General features: G+C 34.6%; 1 protein-coding gene and 1 long non-coding RNA gene across 2 annotated transcripts; both read left to right on the forward strand.

Moving 5' to 3' along the window:
- Positions 1-5,489: 5,489 nt before the first annotated feature.
- LOC112127010 lies at positions 5,490-7,616 on the forward strand. The gene is made up of 3 exons (XR_002910348.1): positions 5,490-5,572; positions 6,147-6,345; positions 6,453-7,616. It is a non-coding gene; the product is annotated as an uncharacterized LOC112127010 (long non-coding RNA).
- Positions 7,617-8,129: 513 nt separating this feature from the next.
- Positions 8,130-14,548, forward strand: LOC106672651 (endoplasmic reticulum lectin 1). Its single transcript, XM_014404238.1, has 10 exons — positions 8,130-8,615; positions 10,903-10,995; positions 11,066-11,146; positions 11,202-11,337; positions 11,403-11,682; positions 11,754-11,880; positions 12,332-12,388; positions 13,215-13,436; positions 13,492-13,743; positions 14,241-14,548. The coding sequence occupies exons 1-10, from the start codon at positions 8,484-8,486 to the stop codon at positions 14,415-14,417; spliced, it is 1,557 nt and encodes a 518-aa protein (XP_014259724.1). The 5' UTR covers positions 8,130-8,483; the 3' UTR covers positions 14,418-14,548.
- The last annotated feature ends 1,434 nt before the right edge of the window (positions 14,549-15,982 follow it).

Raw genomic sequence — 15,982 nt, forward strand, 5'->3', positions numbered from 1 at the left:
AAACATATTCACTCCTTTTTACGTGCCATTCATTCAATTAGGGTGGATATTCCTCCGTCACTCTTTACACAACTATCTTAATTGAGGGTCAATGGCGTACTCGATTTTCCACCATCTATCCTTTCCCATCACGCTGATTGGTATATTCACGCTAATAAATACATTCATTCCCAACACAACCTAGGTATACACAACTATTATTACTATAGGCCCCAATAATTACCCATCTTGAGTGTTGGCAATCCGGGGACCCAACGAAAGTTCTTTGAACAAAACCCATTCATATCGTCATTCATACTTAAATACATTCTTTCCTATTCACTCCATTTAGATGGTGGAGTATTCGATATTCTTTCATCCCCCTTTAAACCTATAGTATAACTGACCTAATTGAAGGTCGATGGGATACTCAATATTGTTGATCAATTTGATGAAAAGACCAAACCAGTGAGGGTGTGCAGACCAAAGATCATTTTCGTATGTTACTGCGGATGTTATAGCTGGAGAAGACCTACACCAAGAGTTGATTGATAGCAAATATTCTATTGTCAGCCAAATTCATCAACCCTCTCACACTACACATTCACGCTAATAAATACATTCACTCTCATCTCATGCAAGGTGCACAAAACTATCACTACTGTATACAATAAAACAACCCCGTTTTCAAAGTATAAGTAAAAAGTGCACAAAATTTCAATAGATTTAGTCAAGAGGTGCAGAAACTCATTTTCAACTTGTGAGATTTCTTCAGGATGTCTGCAGGGTGGTGGACCTCGGTCGTTGTTGATCAGTTTGATGAAAAGACCAAACCAGTGAGAGTGTGCAGACCAAAAGATCATGTCCGAATATTACTGCGGATGGTATTGCTGGAGAAGATCTACACCAGGAGTTTGTTTGATACGAAATATTCTATTGTCAGCCAAATTCGTCATGCAGCAATTGAAATGGGGGATTTGAGAAAAACTAAATCCTGTGGGATTTTTTTCCACCGACAAGTCGTTCTTATTAAATAAACAGTGAACAATCGACGAATAAACGTATTTGTAAAACGGAATTTGAACTACTGCCAGAAAAAGTGACACGGGATGATAAAACGAGGAATGACGCCCGGCCCCGCATAAGTTGAAAATTGTTGTATGGAGGAGAAAGAGTGAGAGGAAAAAAAAGGGGGAAAAGTGAAAAATGTTCCACGCAGAGGGACCGTCTAGATATTAGGAGCGATTACTTTGCTTTTTTTTTTGGTTTAAGGGAAAGTGGAGCGTTTATAAAAAACGAGATTAGCACAATTTCCTCGCCTTCCTGTTCAAACATATCTTTCAAATGTAAAAATTGACCGGGAAAAGGCCAACGTACGAAAGGACATTTGAAAATAAATATCTTTTCCACTTAATTCATAATTTTTAGACATTTAGATCATACAGAAAATACAAAGCTTTTCAGGATCATCGAAATGCCAAAACCCGTCAGACCAAAAGTCCACATAGAGAAATGGAAACAATGGAAACTACTAGCTTATTATTCTTAACATTTTTTATCCGTGTTAGAAACGGAGACTACATGATCTCAGAAACACTCTTTATAACATCCTACAAAGTCTGCATACTGCAAAGAGAGGAAAAATTCAGGAGGAAATGAAATACCATGACGTGATAATCGAATGGCTCCAAAACAAATTAAGGAAACGGTTCAGGTATATTCTGTACAAACCCAAAATAAGAGGAATCAAGCTCATTATGGGAAGTACATGTCGGTCTTTGAAGTCATACGAATAAATAAATGCTTGTAACCTAGACGATCTTACAAGAGGTTACATTGCCCAAAAATCTTCATAAGCATTAGCATGTAAAAAAATAACATCAAAATAGTCTGTGAATACATCCAAACATGGGGAAACACAACAACCTGATGATATCTTGGGTTCCAGGACACAAGGGATTTAGGGTAACGAAAAGCAGAAACACTGGCAAGAGGAAGATCTGCAAGATCATATATAGGCCCTGAACCTATTTTGGATAACAAAAATAAACATAGAATTTTAAAAAATGCAAAGGAGAAGTGAATATACTCTAGAGGTGCTAGGCACAGTAGGTTTATGTTAAAACAACCTTCACCAAAACGGGCAAACTCACTGCAACAGTTAGGGAGGGCATCAGAGGAGTGATGGGACTATTTACCGGTCACTGGCATCTGAGAAAACATCTTCACAGCATGGGTACTTTTCATGATGACCCCATTTGTAGATTATGCAATGAGGAGGAAGAAAAAGCCACCCATATCAACTTCAAATATGAAGCTCAATGGAGGCAAACCTGGGATGCAAAGAAAACCCATGCAACGACAATCATGACCTAGTACTTCTTAAGAGAAGGATCGAGTCGATTGCACTGAACTAAGGTACAATAAGTCAATTCTGTAATGCTTGAGGAACAAAAAAAAGCCTTCTCCGAGTATCCATCATCATCAGCTTATCAGAAACATAAAAAGTAAAACAGCGGACTTACAATTAGTTCAAAATGTAAATAAAACATATTCAAAAATTTACATTCGCTCATTTACCCGTTATTTGGCGAAACAGTTCACTTATTGATCTAGTAAATTGCAACATAAGCAAAATTTACAATACGAATATCTTACAATTAATTAAGGTTTATAAAAAAGTCAATGGCACGAGCGGGATTCGAACCCACGATCTTCGTCTAGATACGCCGCTGCTCTCCCACTTGATCTAATGTGACCTCGATCCACTCGGACATCAACAGGTGGGGTTGAGATAGGAAGGTGATGTCCGAGTGGATCGAGGTCACGATAGCTCCAGTGCTAGAGCAGCGGCGTATCAAGCCGAAGATCGTGGGTTCGAATCCCGCTCGTGCCATTGACTTTTTTATCTCAACTAAAAAACCTTAATTAGTTGTAATAATTGGTCAAGCGGACCACGAAATTAGTGAATTTGATGAATACGAATATCAATAATTTGGCACGTAACTCCGATTTCTAAGTTATCTTACAACATAACTTTATTGAATTAAGAAAAAGATTTAGAACATTTCCCTGCTTTTCACCAATTTTAATATCAAATTTACCCATTCTATTCACTCCAATGTACCGAGGATGGTAAGAATTATATGCCACTAACTTTTGAAAAGGAAATTCGCAGATTATTTACCACGAGGAAACCCGTCGCCTTTTACATTGTATCAATATCGTCTTGATATACGAATAAAGATTCTATTTAAATAGTTGATTCATGAGTCAAATCAAGTTTGGGAATTCCTATCATTTCTTATCAATCGCCTCTTGTTTCATGCAGCCATTAACGAGTTGAACAACTTGTTAAATAAAACAATACCTTAATTAAAGGTCCTATTAAATTCCTCTCATCTCAAATTGAACAGTAATCGAGCAATTAGTAATGAATTCAGAACTGACTAGACCTTTTCTGTCCACTATTTTGCTAACGGGCGCACGTTTATATAGAAGACGCGTACATTTGCAACTATTTTAACTGTTAGGCCTATTTGGAGAATTAAAAGTCAACCCATTAGAAGGGGATTTCGTTTTGTAAACGAACTTCATAAATGTACACTTATTCACTATCAAAAGTACACCCAAAGAAAGCATTAACATGTAAAAGAATCACATCAAAATTAGTCAGTGAATGCATCCAAAATCTCCAAAACCTGGGGAAACACAACAACCTGATGATATCTTGGGTGCCAGGGCACAGGGGAATTTTGGGTACAGCAGACAGACTGGGCAGAGGAGGATCTGCAAGACCACACATAGGCCCCGAACCTATTCTTGGGATAACAAAAACAAATATACAATCCTCCATCGCAGAATGGATCCAAGCAAAACAAAAGGAGAAGTGGATAAACTCTAGCGGTGCTAGACATAGCAAACGTATGATAAAACAACCCTCACCGAGACTGGCAAAAACACTGCTGCAATTGGAGAGGGCCAAACTCAGAGGAGTGGTAGGACTACTAATTGGTCACAGGTATCTGAGAAAACATCTACACAACATGGGTATATAAGCGATGATCCCATTTGCAGATTATGTAATGAGGAGGAGGCCACTCATATCATCTTCGAATGCGAAGCAACAGCTCAATGGAGGTTTAACCTAACGTACGGAAAAGACTTATGGAATCAAATTGCAGCAGCAACAGTCAATGACCTGATACTTCTAAGAAGAAGGATTGAGTCTATTGACTGAACTAAGGAACTAGGAAGGTACAATAAGCCAGAAGGCTGCAGTGCTTGGGGAATACAAACCCGCTTCCTAGTCTCCTTTTCCACAATACCAAACCATACCATACACCCAAAGAAAGTTTGGTGGCCTAAAAACTCCACTTGGGTCAAACGTGGGTCTGATCACATAAGCACATTTGCAAAAAAAAATAGTAAGCCCTGGATTCGAACCAGATCTCATTTTAAAGTGATGAGCACCGTGCCTTAACCGTTGCGGTCACTGACGCTCCCAGGAGGAGGCTTAAGTTAAGCTAAATAAGGATGATGAAGGATATTAGGAAGAGGAGTGTTCTGTTCCCAAGCAGCTTGGGCAACTTATTGTACTTTCCTAGTTCCTAATTCAGTGCAATCGACTCCACCTTCTTTAAAAAATTAGAGAGTGTCGTACCTACAATTCCTTTCCCTGGGATTTCTTTGTATCCCAGGTTATGTCCTTTGAGTAGTTGCTTAACATTCGAATATGACATGGGGTGGCTGTTTCTTCCTCTTCATTGCATAACCTAAAAATGGGGACATCATTAAATATGCCCATGTTTTTAGAGTTTTCCTTTTGTCTTTTTTTGGATCCATTCTGTGATGGAAGATTCTGTTTGTTTTTGTTGTCCCAAGAATAGGTTCAGGATTTATAAATGGTCTTGCAGATCCTCCTCTGGCCAGTATGTCGGCTTTTTGTTACCCGAAATTCACCTTTAAAGAGATCGACAAGGTTGTTGAGTTTCCCCATGTTTTGGAGATTATGGATGCTTTCACTGAACAATTTTGATATGATTCACATGCTAATGCTTTAATAGCGGCTTGGCTTCCCAATCTTACTAACAGTGTGACGACACTCCCGGGAAGAGGCTTAAATTAAGCTTCATTAAGTAATAGATAAGCGGAGTTTTTCTTGTAATTTGTCTAATTTCACGAATGATACTTACTATTTGAAAAATAAAAATGCAAGCTTGCAAGAAGTTTAATATTTCTAAATGCCTTATTTCTTTTTCCATATATTTATTTCTATAATCAAAATAAAGAAACTTTGTTAGAAAAAAACATCAAAGCAAAAATATAATACATTTATTATAGAATTGCTGGTCTTAACAACATTATCAATTTTTACAAGTACTAAATTGGCACGATAAAAAAGAAGGCATGAAATAAAAATTTGTTTTGTTATTAGAAGATAGCAGTAGGATTTGACTCGCGAGTGTTAGCCATTCGCCAATATATCAGCATTCCTTCATGGGCAAAAACCGGAATTCCAAAAATGTTAAATCTGAACGAGGGAATTCCGGCCGTTTTGAAATGAAACGTTATATATCAGTTAATATATCAGGTATGTAATTACACATAAATGAAATCTTTTAGAGTCGGCCTACATCGTTTTCAATTTGAGAGAAAACGGGAAAACAACGATATTTGCGACCGCAGTAATAAAATTTGGTTTCAACACAGTTGGAAAGAAATATTATTCAACAAATCCTTATAGTCAATTAATATTTATTTGTTTTTCAAACTAATGTAATAGATAATTGGCCTTTATTTACATAGATTCATAAAAAAGCACAAACCACAATAGGCAACCGGCATAGGGTCACATAGGGCATAAGGTCACATAGGGCATAGGGTTATGTGTCATTGGGTTATGTGTCCAATGTATGCGTCTCCGAATTACAAATATACAGAAAACACAATGCAAGCAACCGACATCAAGCCGACTAATGAACCCCATGATTATGCTCCATACCACATGCGCCCCTAGTGACAACAGACGGACCCAATGCCATAAATCCTACTCGGAGAAAGTGACATATCCTCACTGAAGACGGCGCAACGCCGAAACGCGTTTGAGTTATTCAACAAACCGTGAGTGAAGACGAACCCAATAAAATGTGTTGATTTTGTTTCAGGTGCTATGAAACACCGTCGTATATTTGGTTGTGACCGAAAAGAAACTATCGAAAAAACTGTTGGCATCAAAAAATCATATAACCCCCAGAATAAATACCAAAAAATTGAAAATTACTAAGCTACAGCCATTTTTTTTTCAAAATTTTTTCATCTGATCAATATATAGTGGATAAACAGTTCACTTGCTGGATTCTTCAGGTAATGACTGTAATACATATTTTAAAAAACTTTTCTTATTTCATAAATCCACATCACCAAATTTAACATAATTTTTCACAACTTACATTTTCATCACTCAAAAATAGTCAAAAACAGTTATTTCTGCTGGATTCTTGAGGCACTGGATGAAGGACATGTAAAAGAAGACAGAAAATCATTCCACTAATAATTAGAGTTTACTTTTAATCTAAAACAGCCTTCAAATAGAGAAACTGTAAAACTTAGAGCTGAAAGATAAGAGACAAGTAAAAATTTTGATACTGTGAAACAAGTAGCAAATCTTCAATCAAAATTCAGAAATGGAAATATTTTAAAATTTGTACGGTATACACAAACAAAAACAAAATTGAATATTGTCAGCCAAATAGGAAAAGTTGAACAACTAGGAAGTTTAAAACTTCTGTACTAAAAAATATATGTGCAATAAATTGGTAAATTTAAACATTGTCTATGATGGCACTTGTAATGAAGTGAAAAAAGTTTATAGTAATGTCAAAATATGTTCTTTGAGGCACATTATTGAACGAGATTAATTTGTGTAATAACTCAATTCTTTATAGCACATTTCTGTTCCTTCCATGTTAAGTTTTTTGTATTTGATATAATCTTAGTTTCTTTATAGCTTTAGATATTAGAAAAAGTGTCAAAATAGAGTGAATATTGAACTCATGACTAGACTCAGGTACTTAATACCAGCCTGTGTGATCTTTTTATTTTTATTTGTAATTATTCAATTGAATAAACTTTTTTTACTAAAAAAAATTATTTGTGCAATGACTTGATTTTATGACACATTTTTGTTCCTTCCATTATAAATTTCTGTATGTTTGATATAACCTTAGTCTCTTTATAGCTTAAGATATTAGAAAAAGTGTCAAAATAGAGTAAATGTTAAACTCGTAACTAGGCCTAGGTATTTAACACCAGCCTGCATAGTAAATAGTGATCTTTTTTATTTTCATTTGTTAATTATTCAATTGAATAAACTTTTGTATTAAAAAAAATATTTGTCCAATAAATTGATAAATATAAAATATTGTTTCTATATGATGACCACTAATAGTGAGGTGAAAAAACAGGTATAAACCTGTTATGTTCAGTAATGTCAAATTATGTTCAGTGAGGCACATAATTCAAGTTTACATTTCAAGTTTTGCTGTTTTTAACATGATCTTAATCTCTAAGGTAATGAAGTTTTTTCTTCAAAATGAAAGCCCTTAAGTTTATAGCTTAAGATATTAGAAAAAATGTCAAAATAGAGTGAATGTTAAACTCATAACTAGGCCTAGGTATTTAACACCAGCCTGCATAATGAATTGTGATCTTTTTTATTTTCATTTGTTAATTATTCAATTGAATAAACTTTTGTATTAAAAAAAAATATTTGTCCAATAAATTGATAAATATAAAATATTGTTTCTATATGATGACCACTAATAGTGAGGTGAAAAAACAGGTTTATAGTAATGTCAAATTATGTTCAAGTTTACATTTCAAGTTTTGCTGTGTTTGACATGATCTTAATCTCTAAGGTAATGAAGATTTTTTTTTTCAAAATGAAAGTCCTTAAGTTTATAGATTAAGATATTAGAAAAGGTATCAAAATAAAGTGAATGTTGAGCTGACAAGGCTTAGGTACTTAAGACCAGCCTGAGTAGTGAATAGGGGTTTTTTATTTGTTAATTATTCGATTGGATAAAATTTTGTACCAAAGAATAATATTTGTGCATTAAATTATCTCTATATGATGACCATTTTAGTCAGGTGGAAAAAAAGGCTTATCGTAAATTATGTTCAGTGAGGCCCATTATTGAACAGAATTTGTGCAATGACTTGATTTATTTATGGCAATATTTTTTTCGCTCCATTGTAAGTGTTTTTTCTTTAAGAAGAATTTCTTGAATAAAATGAAAACGTAAAATCCAAAAAAATATGCCAAGTTTTATAATTTCTTGTTTGTCTCGAGTGGGCGGATATCGATTCTTGCCGCTGGCAACCGCCCTGAGGTTCCAAATTCTGATAATGCCAGAGAACACGTACGAATTGTGTTCCGAAACTCGAAATTGCGTGTGATTTTTCTTCTTGAGCCCGTAAAAGAAAAGGACTTTGATGGGAAGATGAATGCCCTGACCCTCTGCCTCTTCCTCTTCCACCTCCAAAAGTTCGCCACTTCAGACCATTCGAGGCATGCTTTCGACGATTCCATACTCTACAACATCAACTGGCCCGGAAAGAATTTCCAACTCATCGTAAGCATCCAACTGTTCAAACACGATTGTCCAACTCACGCTCTCCACGTTCAATTCTACCACGAAACAACTTTTAATTGAAATAATCAAAAATTTTAAAATTGTTAATAAAAATAAATGTATGAATTTTAATCGAGTTAAGGATGGAGTTTGGGTCTCAATCCTAAAACTATGTAAGTGTTGTTTGGACTGTCGGGACCACTGGTTTATCAGGTCCTCAAGAAAATCCTGTCCTTTTTAATTTTTTTTATTATAGTATATACTTTATTGTAACAAAATTACATTCTAGTTTTTCTGAATTTTCAATAAGTAGGGTGCGTATTACGGTCCTAATTCATGTGTGACACGATGTGGGATTTTGTCCCACAGACTCTCCTTTTTTACACACTATAGGAGCATGTACATATTAATTTACAAATAATAAGTGAAATGGAGAAACGAATTTTTACAGTTTAGCAAATAGCAGGGACTAAAGCAACAGGAGAGTATTTACATTATTTATAGTGGACGGAAGTAACTCAAGTGGTTAGAGCAGTGGCGTATTGAGCCGAAGGTCGTGGGTTCGAATCCCGCTGGTCACACAACTTTTACATCTCAACCAAGACCTTACATAAAAAGAATAATCAACAGAAAGAAGCAATTAGACCACAAAAATAACAGTTTAATATTTAACTTGTAAAAGTATCACTTCACTAACAGCTCCCTATCGTCACTTAATAAGTCACTGAGAATCGAATCCTGATTACACAACATTTGACAAATGGCAAAATAAAATAGGGAAAATTGGAAAGGTTGTAGGTTGAGATGGGGAGTTGGTGTCCGAGTGGACCAAAGTGACGATAGCTCAAGTGGTTAGAACAGCGGCGTATTGAGTCAAAGGTCATGGGTTTGAATCCCACTCATGACACTAGCTTTTTCATTTCAACCAAGACCTTACATAAAAATAATAATTAGTTGAAAGCAGTAATTTGGTCGATTAGACCACTAAGCATAAATGGATTATTATTGATAGTTTTTTCTTTTTTTTTAACGTAGTCACCAAGGCTTTTCCTTTTTGGATGTCAGTTGTTTCTGGGTGGTGGTGGATGAGCACCAATTTCTTGTAGTAAAGGGTTTGGGAGGGTGCTCATACTTCTTTTCAGTCTTGTGTAGGCATTGGTGGCAACATCAGCTACTATCGGTAGTTTTAGGTCAGTATAAAGTGTTGTGTTCCTCACATACCGCACCTGTTATTGACCTCAGAACCCGATTTTGAACTGTCTCAACCTATTTCACTCGAGACTTGCTGATGCCCATATCTCACAGCCTTATTGGTCTTATATATGTTTCATGTCAAGAGGTATGTTGGACTTTTTGTTGAGAAGAAATTGCAACTGCTTGATTCGGTTTCGGAGTTGTACTATTTGGCCAATATGTTTGTCAAATATAGGTTTTTGGTCAAGGAGTACTATAAATTACTGCCAGGCATCTAGAATCACTCACCTCAGGTGTTAGCAGTTCGGGGTCAGACCTCGGTCCAGCTACTGAAGTTGGGCTCCAGGGATATCAACAGCTAGGTCATTCTTGCCCCTAATGCAATCCTTCCCGTCATTCACATTCACACCCTTACTCATTCATAAATACATTCTTTCCTATTTACATATCATCAGGGTGGTGAAATACTCGTTATTCCTCCAACACCACAATGGGCCCTCTCACACTACACATTCACACTAAGAAATACATTCATTCTCAATATACACCAAAAAACACACAAGATATCTATAAAGTATTGTATATTGTTAAACAGTCCTTTTTCCTCCAAAAATCGGAACAGGGGACCCCAGATACTTGCAGCTGTGCTCATATTGGATGGTATTCCTACATACTATATGGAGCTAAGGAGCAGCACCCTTCAATTAAGTGGGACCTTAAATCGTATAAAATTTATATTTTTCTACCTTATTTGGGATTATACTACAATAATAGTGAGCTAAAATACAATTGGCATTCATAAATTAATATTGCTTAATATTTTGGCTTTTTTTCATAATCTTCTTTTTCAGTCATCTTATTACTTCATGATACTCCTTTGTAGGAAAATTACAAACCCTAATAGCATTTTTTTAATTTTTCTTACTGCATTGTTTGTCAAAAAATATGTAAGAATACAAAAGGAGACAAATTTCTCATTGATATGTTGATGATTTTTTTTTTCTTTTTGCATTAAAAATATGCTAATCCTAACTTTTTTTCCATTCTTTACTCAATTTAATAGATTTGTGTTAATTTGTATGTTTTATTTTAGGAGGAGTCAGAGGTGGCTAAGACTATGGTAGTTACTACACATGAAAAAGAGACTTACAAATGTGTTTTACCAGTAATAAAAGATACTAAAAAGGTAAATTATTTATTTATTATTATCATTATTTATTTATCGACAATATTTACTTTATTCTTGACTTTTTTAGGATTCTGAAGAAGAGTACAATGGACCGAACCCAATCGATCTGCTCATAAAGTTGTTTTTATTTTCTCCATGCACTACTCTGGTAATTAAAGCCTTCAGTTTATAACTTCAAGCTACTCGATCATTAAAATTTACAGCTAGAATCGTATTGGACATATGAACTTTGCCATGGGAAGCACATCAGGCAATACCATGAAGAAAGGGAAGGGAAAAAAGTCAAAATCCAAGAGTACTACCTGGGAAAATGGGACATGTCTATGACTGATAAATTAAGTTAGTTTTTCTTTCTTTTTTAACCACAATTGAGATTTGTCTTCAAAAAATGGAGTTTATTTTAGGCCTTGAATTCACCAAAGAGTTTGTTTATAAGGAGAAGGTCGAAGGGAAAAAATTTATCCCTCCAATGAAAAAGCTGGATGGAATCACACTTCCTTATCTGCAATTTAACTTTACTGAAGGCACGATCTGTGACCTGAATGGAAAACCGAGGAGAACAAATGTTCTCTATGTGTGTTTTCCAAATGGTAAAAATGACATATTTAGTATTAAAGAAACTTCTACTTGTGAGTATGAAGTCATTGTCATATCACCCGAATTGTGCAGACACCCTAAATACAGGTACAGTTTAAACGTTGAGTTAATTTTTTAAAATAGTATTTTTTTTTTAATAATGCGTGTATTTTTATTAGACCTCAAGTCAATGTGGAACATGACATCAATTGTTTGCCTGTTGGAGAATCGCCCACAAAGCCAAAAAGCTTGTCAGAGATGGAAGCTGAAATTTTCAAACAATCTTTCTTTCCTGCTGCATTTGATGTAAGAAGCTTTCATTTTAATAAATTATAAATTAGTTGCTAAAGATTTTTATTAAATCCCCTTGTTCAAAAGTGCATATATTATATAATATATATTAATTTTTTTTTCTTTCCAAAAGGTAGATTGGGGATGAGGCCAGGACTCATCCCCAATCTACCTTTTGGAAAGAAAAAAAAATATATTTAAACTGAGAAGGTTGATCAATCACCAAAGAAAATATAATATATATTGTATTATCTGTTTCAAAATCAGGTAGGTGTATGTAATTTTTTTCTTCTATCTCTGGAAATTCACTTTTTTTTTCTTCTATGAATATATTTATTTTAGGATTGCCATCCCTAAAATAAATCCTCCAAGAATCCCTTATTATTTTTTGTCACATTTTATTTTGTCCAGTTCTCCCAAATCCATCAAAAGAATTATGTTTTTTTGTTACAATTTTTATTTTTAGGATGCGAAGAATGGACACACATTTGCCGTTTATTCTATTGACGAGTTCAAAGATAAGGTTTGTTTATATTTATCACGTTTAAAGTAGTTAACTATTTATTTGAAAAATTGTCTCTCGCCAGAGGCTGAGATTGACAGAAAAAATCTCGATTATCATTTACCATTAATGCCAGGTTTTGAAGTTAGGGATTTTTTTTTCCTACTGCATTGTTTGTCAAAAAATATGTAAGAATACAAAAGAAGACAAATTTCTAATTGAAATGTTGACTTTTTTTTTCTTTTTGCATTAAAAATATGTAACAGTACAAAAGGAGACAAATTTCTCTTTCAAAGGTTGACAAATAATTATTATCATAAATTGTTTACCTGAGATAAATAGAAAACTAGCTGTACTTTGATTGAAAAAAAAATTGAATCCCTATATTGGTAATGAACAGAACCAATGGGAAGAAGGCCCCAACTGTTTGGACAATTTTCCGGCATAATCAAAGAAATAATAACAATAACGATATTTTTAAATTATTTGAAATGGTACAGCTTATAACCATAAACATTTATATTTATTTACATGTTCTATGACATTTATAGACATCCTCATACGGCAATCAAATTCTTAGCTATAATTGGTTTCATAATTTTCTAAATTTTCCTCGTCTCCATTTTTTTTTCTTTTTTTATAGCATATCCACATTATTTTTTATTATTTTAAAGTACATTGCAAGCATTAAATATATTTTCTTGTAAAAATTATTTTCCTTTTTAATATCAGGAAATTCATTGGGCAATTTCTACATTAGTGACAGTAAACAGTTCAACTGTTTGTTATATGAAAATATTCATTAAATCTCAATCCTGCATTAATGATATTTGTTATTTATTTTTAGGATGGTAAAATGCAGGTCAGAGTGGAGTTGAGACCAGTTACTCCTGAGAAAACTTCAGATTTGTCAAACAAAATCGATGCCAGTGATACGCTCATTGCACCTGGAAGTACAGCAAGCATTAGCGAAGAACACCAAGGCAGTGCTTCTATTGTCCTTGAAGGGGAAGATTCAAAAGAAACTGATTTGACCATGTTTCTATCGGGCAAGCTTTGTTTACAAGGAGTATGTGAATTGTCTGTGTCGCTGAGAACTCTTTTACATAATGTATTTTCCAAAGGGTTTCGGTTGGTGGAAATACTATTTTTGCTATGGAGCGCCCATTGAACAGTTTCACAGCAGCAGCGGAGAGGACGGCGAAAGGGACAAAGCCTCGATCATACTCGGTGTGTGGGATGAGGAAGTGCACAAACAGTGGTTAAAGAAAAAACCGAGTAAACGCCCCAAACCTCTAGGAAAACGAACATACATCACTCATTTCTACGGAAATGGTGATATATGCGCTGAAACGGGAAAACCCCGAGAAACTGAGGTTTGTTATCTACTTAAAATGTTAAATTACGATGTTAAATCATGTAAATTAATGGGGGGTTTTTCCATTAAACCTTCATGGCTTCATCCATGATCTCCCATCTTTATCATGTAAATTAATGTGCCAACACTTGAAAAATCTCATTTTTGCCCATTCATTCCATATCTTGGAAAGTATTTTGCCAAGTTAAAAATAAAGTTTTTAGAATAAAAAAGAGTCTGCAAAAAAATAGAGGACTATTATTATTGAAATTAATTTGCATTCAGTCATTGTAAAATCATATAATTAGTAATCAGCCTTAAATTATAAGCATATATTTAAAAAAGATGCCAATTAAGAAAGAAAGTACTCAGTTTCTTCGACAATCTTTCTAGAATATTTTCCCTTCCTCCATTAGGTCTTTGAAATTTGAAGCCTTATCCCTGATTGTTTTTTTTTTTAAATATGTGGTTATAGTTTTATTTTATATGCATTTGCTCAATTTATTTCTTTATTAGGTAAGACTTCAATGCACACCAAAGACTGAACTGGATGAAACACATTTAGGTCTCATATATCACCTTGAGCCTCAAGTCTGTCAATACATTTTGATATTTGAGTCTGATCTTATCTGTCAGCTTCTACCTAAAGTTGATGAGGACGGCCTGATTGACATCAAAACATTACTCAAATAAACCAAGGCAAAATGATTTGTACAAAAAGAAAAGTGTTGTTTATTTTTCCTTAATAGTGTTTGTAATTATTCCTAGATATATGATTTTGTTTGTAAATTTAATTGTAAATAAATTAATGTTTTTTAATATGACCTCTTTGGTGCGATGTTATTTTCACAGGTATACAACTTTAATCCTTTAACTGCCGTTTTTAATAGGACACTAGCAATCTTTCTATGAGTCCACACAAAATGTTTTGTAATTTCATAGTTTGATCGTTTTCAGCTACTACTCTTCATGTTTTTTTATTGTACTGGGGTTGTGGCCATCAAAACAGCAAAAGCACAGTTAAAGTATCACTGGTGGCCTTCAACAGTTAAAATATTGACATGACGACTCATCTCTAAGAGGCTCCTGGGTTCAAATCTCAGCAGTCCTCAATTTGAACCCAATGTACTCCAGATAGGCTTTTTTCAAAAACACCAGTTGGTAACCCCCATAAAAAAAATTAAAAATAAATAAAACCACTGATACTTTCATCTATTCAATTGATATACAGTGAAACTTCCCTTGACGTACACCTCCCTTGAATGGGCAAATTCTGATTCCCATGTTCCCATTAGTTTCTTCACATTAAAATATTTTATAAAGTAGACACTTTCAATAATGGACACGGTCAGCTTTTTTGACCGTATTCTGACTCTAAAACTGAAAAGTGGACAGGAGCCTCCAAAAAAATAAAGTTTTTTGAGAAATGCCATTTCCTCTTTTTTTTAACCTTTCAGAATTTTCCCAAAATCCTGGATTTTGATTATGCCGCTTTGCAAACATATTTATTTCTTCAGTGCGTTAGACACTTAAAAAATTTAATACGATTAAAGTGAGTGAAAGTGAAAAACTAAGTGTGCAAGACTAGGCTGCGAAGTTTTCACTCAGAAAGACCCAGGCAAGTGAAAATCTAAAGAATAATGGAACTTTTAAACAAATTTTACAACATGGAATTGACCAATCCTGCAAATTTTTCTACTAAAATGTCCGCTTCGTCCATAGACCATTATGTATTTAAATGATTTTGCTGTGCTCAGGCTTGTAAGGACCACTTATCCGAGAAAAGGCTTTAGAAGATGCACAACATTTAGGAGAAGTGGATTTTAAAGCATGTTCTGGTTGGTTTGACAAATTTAGAACACGCATAAGAATTTTTTGAAGAGGGTATTTCAACAACAAGGGGAACTGAACCCTCGGGGTGCCAGTGTGTTTCAAAAAAGCCCATTTATAGGTTTGTCAGGTTCGAATGAAGGACCGCTGGAATCGAACCTTGGACCATTACAATTTAAGCAATGATAAGCATCGGGTCAACGCCAAAACCATTGCGGTCACCAACGTCCCTGTAATATAGGGATAAAAGACATTGCCACTAGGCCTTCTGCACCACGACCTTAGTAGATATATTGTGCTCCTCTATTTTTCTTATAATTTACCGGCCAGCTTCAGGTTAATCAACCTCCATAGCCATGCCAGCAGTTCCTTAGATCTTGCTTGCGGCTTTTCCTCTCCCAGTTAAAGGATCTGCACCTACAAAGACC

The sequence above is a fragment of the Cimex lectularius genome, unplaced genomic scaffold (genome assembly GCF_000648675.2).
Source record: "Cimex lectularius strain Harlan isolate CLEC.00 unplaced genomic scaffold, Clec_2.1 scaffold152, whole genome shotgun sequence".
In the NCBI taxonomy this organism is placed as follows: Eukaryota; Metazoa; Arthropoda; class Insecta; order Hemiptera; family Cimicidae; genus Cimex; species Cimex lectularius.